This window comes from Habropoda laboriosa, unplaced genomic scaffold (assembly GCF_001263275.1).
Source record: "Habropoda laboriosa isolate 0110345459 unplaced genomic scaffold, ASM126327v1 scaffold38, whole genome shotgun sequence".
Lineage (NCBI taxonomy): Eukaryota > Metazoa > Arthropoda > Insecta > Hymenoptera > Apidae > Habropoda > Habropoda laboriosa.
In genome coordinates this window covers 355,043-361,586 of record NW_017100163.1, presented here as the reverse complement: position 1 = coordinate 361,586, position 6,544 = coordinate 355,043, and the positions used below count along the sequence as shown (strand labels likewise).

The 6,544-nt window shown below is 29.2% G+C and overlaps 2 protein-coding genes across 2 annotated transcripts in view; one reads left to right on the top strand and one right to left on the bottom strand.

The window, feature by feature from the left end:
- Positions 1–2,357, top strand: part of LOC108578473 (mitochondrial ribosome-associated GTPase 2) — a 2,698-nt gene extending 341 nt beyond the window's left edge. Inside the window, 7 exon segments of the mRNA XM_017941821.1 lie at positions 4–459; positions 986–1,104; positions 1,200–1,319; positions 1,407–1,745; positions 1,828–1,966; positions 2,046–2,254; positions 2,256–2,357. Coding sequence (XP_017797310.1) covers positions 4–459; positions 986–1,104; positions 1,200–1,319; positions 1,407–1,745; positions 1,828–1,966; positions 2,046–2,254; positions 2,256–2,357 — 1,484 coding nt within the window.
- A 101-nt stretch (positions 2,358–2,458) lies between these two features.
- The window catches only part of LOC108578472 (alanine--tRNA ligase, cytoplasmic), a 6,422-nt gene continuing 2,336 nt past the window's right edge, over positions 2,459–6,544 (bottom strand). Inside the window, exons 8-15 of the mRNA XM_017941820.1 lie at positions 6,190–6,464; positions 5,786–6,109; positions 5,460–5,718; positions 5,128–5,380; positions 4,793–5,057; positions 3,506–3,790; positions 3,242–3,419; positions 2,459–3,138 (exon numbers count right to left, since the gene is read on the bottom strand). Coding sequence (XP_017797309.1) covers positions 2,459–3,138; positions 3,242–3,419; positions 3,506–3,790; positions 4,793–5,057; positions 5,128–5,380; positions 5,460–5,718; positions 5,786–6,109; positions 6,190–6,464 — 2,519 coding nt within the window. The remainder of the gene's footprint in view (positions 3,139–3,241; positions 3,420–3,505; positions 3,791–4,792; positions 5,058–5,127; positions 5,381–5,459; positions 5,719–5,785; positions 6,110–6,189; positions 6,465–6,544) is intronic.

Here is a 6,544-nt window from a genome sequence, read left to right as displayed (position 1 = left end):
TTAATAAAATTGTTTTTAATTTTCCCCATGTTGGTGGCAAAATGCGAATAGAAAAGAATAGAGAATTATTAAGACTCTTCTTTATAAGTGCATCAGAATCATTAACAAATAATGGTCAAGTATTAGTTACTCTGTGCAATGGTCAAGGTGGTACATTTGTTGATAACCCACCAAGACGTTGGGATGATTCATGGAAAATTACAGAAATGGCAGCACATGGAAATTTTGTAATAACAGCTATTGAACCATTTGCATGGTCATTTTTTCAAAATTATGTAGTAACTGGATATCGTAGTTTGGATAAACAATTTCATTCTGCTGGAGCTTTAATTCATATATTTATAAAAACTGAATCTCCAAATGCACAGAACATTGCTCCTAAAAAGAAAATAAATATTTCTCAATTTGATAAAGATAATTTTCTATGGGAAGATATAAATCAAATTGTAAAAATATCACATATAAATGCAATTAATATATGGACTCATACATACATGTTTGACATAACTTTTAGTGTTAATGAAAAATTTGATCCTATTAAATTTTATATATTGTTATATAATCATGCGGGACTTATTATAAATAATGTTAATTTCATAGGATTGTATAAATCTGCAGAAAAAGTGGAAAAAAGAACTTATAGAATAAGTTATAAATCTGATTGTTTACCATTATATAGAAAAAGAGTTATTAATATACACCAAGATTTAATTGCAAATATTTTAGAAAACAATTTAAATATTACTGTTTCAAGATAGTGTTATTAAAAATATATATATTAAAAAGTATAATATAATATAATTCATAATTTAATAAAACTAAATTCATTTCCATTTAAAATGTATTATGTTATAACTTTATTTTTAGATGTATTGCATTCATCACATAAGAAGTATAATTGTACATAATTCCTCTTGGAAACAAAATGTTATATGTACTGTCACAATAAATGTACAAAAATGTAAAAGTATAAACAGAGGTATACATAAATCATTTTGTACTTCTAAATGGCTTAGAAAACAAGAAAATACTCCCAAACCTCTACGTAGCCTAAAACCCAGATCCCAAAATGATTCAGAGCGAAGTATTGTCGATTTGAAGCAAGTATGAAATTAAATAATCCTTTTTCAATTTTTGTCACATTTATAAATATTTTTTAATTATAATATAATAATATATTAATCTGTATAAATATTCAGGTAAAGACAATTGGAGGAAAAGGTGGAGATGGAAATATATCATTTTTGCAATTGTGGTCAAATGAATGTGCTGGACCAGATGGTGGAGATGGTGGACATGGTGGTCATGTGATTTTTCAAGTAAAAACTGAACAATTTATTAAAACAAATCATAATTAAATTTTATAAATATTTATATTTAAAATATATACGTTTCAAATGTTGTAGGCATCATTAGGTGTTAATGATTTTTCAAATGTAAATAATATTCTCAAAGCTGAAGATGGTGAAAAGGGATACAATAAAGACAGTTTTGGAAAAAATGCTAAACATACAGTAATACATGTACCTTTAGGTACTATAATACGAAATACAGAAGGAAAAATAGTAGCTGACTTAGATCAAGAAGGCATGATGTTTATTGCTGCACGAGGAGGTGCAGGTGGTCATGGAAATGCATATTTTAAGTCAGATGTGCAACAGTCACCACGTATAAGTGAATATGGTGCACAAGGAGAAGATTTAAAATATGTGTTAGAAATTCGTACTATGGCACATGTAGGATTAGTACGTGAATACTATTATATTAGTATCTTTCATTTTATGAAATCTAGTTAAAAACTGACAATACTTAAAGTTTTTATTTTAGATTGGACTTCCGAATGCAGGTAAAAGTACATTATTGAGAGCAATATCTAGAGCCAGACCAAAGGTAGCAGCATATCCATTTACAACATTGAAACCTCATCTAGGAATGGTGTTATATAATGATCATGAACAAGTAGCAGGTTGGTGATATAATATAATATAATTCATTAATATTTTATTCGAAACACTTACTAAACAAAAAGTTGTCTAACTTTTAAGTCGCTGACCTGCCGGGGCTTATATCTGACTCTCATAAAAATAGAGGTCTTGGTATACAATTTCTTAAACACATAGAACGTTGCAAGATTTTATTATTTATTCTTGATATTACTTCTGAAGAACCATGGGCAGATTTTGAAACTTTAAAATACGAAATTACACAATTTAATGAGCGATTAAACGAAAGATTACACCTTATTGCGGCAAACAATTTCTGCTAAAATAGGTAAAAATTTATTCATTTTATTGAAAGAAATAAGAATATTATATGATAAGGAGAAAGACGAGATAGAAAAAGAAAATTTATTGTAAAACGAAGAAAATTCTAATTAATTAAATTTCATCTTTATAATAATAGTTTGTTAATAAAACACATTTATAAAAATCTTTTTTAAGAGTATAATATTTAACATTTAATGTTTACGAGCTTTTTCACATACTTCAAACTTTTTTATTACACTAACTACTTGTGGCTGATTTAAGACAGTAAAAAACCATCTATTTAGATTTGTATATTGCTTTCTGCATGCTGGATCCAATACATGTTCATACAGTGGCAATAAGGCAGTAAAAACAGCAATATCCGCAAGACTAATTCTTTCTCTTACTAAATAAGTTTTTGTCAACAGTATATTGTTTAGTTTCTTTAAAGAAGAAAGAACATCTTCCTTAGATGTTTTAATATTCGTCTTCATATTATTTGGTATATTTTCTGAAAGACATGGCACAACCCATCCAAATACAGCTGGTAAAATGTGGTTATCCGCATAACTTAACCATTGTAAAATTTCACTGAATGTGAAAGGATCACTTGAAAATCTTAATTGGTCGTTTGACAAATACAACATGATTGCACTACTATCAGACAATTCAAAACCATCTCCTTCTAATTTTATACTTTTGGTTATTATATCGCTATTTTTATGCTGTGAAGTAATCAAATCTTTACTACTATATTTTGCTATTATTTGGGCACGATAGTATTTAATACTTCCAGCATTACCAGAAAGTACTAATTTGTTCTTTGAACTTTTAAAATTTACAGATTCTTCATTATTCTTGAATTGAGTGTGATTTTCAATTACAATATTTTCTGAAAATATACAATAAATTTCATTTAATTCAGAAATAGTTTTCTTCTATAACATAATCCTACAATATACTTATACCAACATATATCGTAAATTAACTTTTACCTACTACACCAAGTTTTGAATTAGCAAAATTTTTAGCATCATGTACTAATTTAGGTACGCATGATATATTGGTACCCGAAGCCTGAGCAGATTCAGGCTTTCCACCTCCTTTGCCTCCCATAAGTGGAGCAATTTTTTGAATCCATTCATTTGCTTTTAATCCCTTATTTATAGCAGACTATTATATTTTATAAAACAACAATAAAGGTATTAGTATCATATTCGTTTCAAGTAATTTATTTAATTGCATACATCTTTTCTTACCTTAGATACTGTACTAAGTGCAAAAATTTTGTTCGCATCAGGATCAACACTTATGAGCAATGCACTTGTGTCTGGGGAGACAGCTTTTATTTTTTTAAGAGCAGAATCTAAAGCTTTCGTGTTATTATATGCTTTTAAAACCTCGACCATTACTGGACACCCAATATTTTGTTGAATTATTTGTTGAATAGTGTCGACTACTGCATTGGCTATCGCCGTTTTGGCTGCACGTTCTTTATCGTCAAGTGCCTTTTTTAAATCTTTTAAAATTTTACGCATTTTATCCTATACATAAACAAAAAATGTCTATTCTGTACCTTTATTATCATTTCAAAATATTATATACAAAAATATATACAGGGTGATTCACCTAACTTGATGACCTGAAATTGCTAGTAAACTATTCACTGTACGAAATAGTATATGAAGTAAAAGATGTATGATTTCAAGGGGGACATATGTTACAATAACTGTTTTTATACATAAAGTTTTGAAGGTCACCATGATTTTTTATATGGAACACCCTATATTTATTTCCGGAAATTTAAAAGTCTATATCATGTGCCTCGTTAACTGAAGTTTTTCTGATTTTTTTCAAAATTTTTCACGCACTATGGTGGGAGAAATGAGCAGAAACATGATTTTTCATTTTTGCTCTTTACTACCCCCTACCTTCACCAGTCGAGATACAAAATTGAAAGTTGACATAAATTGTTCTCTTTGATAAGCTACTGAATGACATATCGCAAGTCGAATTTGGTTTAGAGGCACTTTTGACCCCCTTATCCGGCTATACCCTCTTTGATTTCAATAGAACAGAACTTCTATCGTGAATATCTCAATAAAAACTCATTTTAGACATATTAGACCTTAATATTTAGTTACTCAGCTTGTAATGCTCTCTTAATTTTCGGAAAGAAATACAGGGTGTTCCATTTAAAAAAATCATGATGACCTTCAAAACTTTATGTATAAAAACAATTATTGTAACATATGTCCCCCTTGAAATCATACACCTTTTACTTCATATATTATTTCGTACAGTGAATAGTTTACTAGCAATTTCAGGTCATCAAGTTAGGTGAATCACCCTGTATATATTTTTGTATATAATATTTTGAAATGATAATAAAGGTACAGAATAGAAATAACAATTATTGTAACATATGTCCCCCTTGAAATCATGCAACTTTTGCTTCATACACTATTTCGTACAGTGAATAGTTTACAAGCAATTTCAGGTTGTCAACTTAGATGAATCACCTTGCATACATATATGAAATATACCTTCTTCCAACTTGAAATAGTAGCGCGTGAGACATCGTCTGTTACATCGACTATTTTTTTTACATGTTCTTTTGTATTTGCACCACTTTTATCAGCAGCTATAGTTGTTTGTAATTGATCCAAATAATTTTGTAATATAGCTGCTTTTTTCTGAGCTTTCGTTGCTTCAGGTCCAGTAAGAGCTACTATACGCCTAATTCCCTTAGCGATAGCTTCTTCGCTAGCTATAGCGAAATCTTCAATGTGTTCTGTATAATGCAAATGTCTAAAAAAATTAAGATTAGGAAATATTTATCGATTCACTTGATATTACTGAACAAATAGAAAATATTTACGTTCCACCACAAAATTCTACGCTAGTTTGCAGTGCACCAGGACCTAAAGGATTCTTTTCTAAATCTTCAATCGGTATGCCTATGCTAACGATTCTTACAGGATCCGGATATGTCTCTTCAAACATAGCACGTAATCCTTGAATAGTTTTTGCTAGTGCTAAATTACTTTCTTTAGCATAAACTTTTTTATTCTCTTTTATCATATTTCTTGTAATTTCTTCTGTCTTTTGTATTTGTTCCGCGGTCATGGCTCCTATGAAAAAATATTTAAAATATATAAATGTTTTTAATAATTTGTTTTCTGCTTTTTATCATTACTTTTTCTGACGAACCTTTATTTGTAAAATCAAAACGAAGACGATCAGGTGCAACTAAAGAACCTTTTTGATCGACTTCCGTACCCAATACTTTACGAAGAGCATAATTAAGAGCGTGAGTTGCAGTGTGATTGCTCATTAAAAACCTCCTTCGTGTAGTATCTATATTTAATGAAACTTTATCGCCTTTTTTCAATATTCCTTGACCTACAGTTCCAATGTGCAATACATAACCACCTCTGACTTGAACATTTTTTATTCGGACTTCGGTATCCTTGACAAACAAAGAATGTTAGTACTATATAAATAGCATACAAATTTAGATAATAACATTTATTTACTTCATCATCAATTTTCACTAAGAATCCTTCATCATATATTTGTCCACCTTGTTCTGCATAGAAGTTTGTTTGATCTAATAAAATTCCAACTTCTTCTCCAGACGATATGTTATCGACAAAAGTCTTTGCCTGTCTAAGAGCAATTACAGTACCAGTACATGGAGCAAATTCATATTCTTCATATATTTTGTTATTCGTAACTGTGTAATTGTATTTCGGTAAATCATTTGTAGGCTTAATTCCCTTATTTTTTAATTCAGTAATTGCATGAACATCCAAGTTTATTTGATCATCTACTCCACCACTTTTACTTTGAGAAATAATCTGAGATAAATAGATTAATTCCAATTATATTAGGAATATTACATTCTTAAACTATTGTTATAAAATATTTTATATAATACCTGAGCTTGCTTTTTTGCTACTTCATAACCAATCATATCCACTTTCAATCCCTTTTCTTCAGCCATAAGTTGTGTTAAATCAACTGGGAAACCATATGTATCATACAAACGCCATGCAACATCACCAGGGAGAATATTTGATGACTCTAATTTTACTATAGCACGATTTAATAAATTGCGGCCACGCAATAAAGTCTTAAGAAATTGAACTTCTTCTTCGTTAACAATATCAATTATATACTGTGGGTCTTTCCTTACTTCAGGAAAAATATCACCTATACATTTATAAAAGAAAAGAATTCTTTAATACAAAACGTCACACAAATAGTATAAAAAATATAAAAATTAAAAGGAA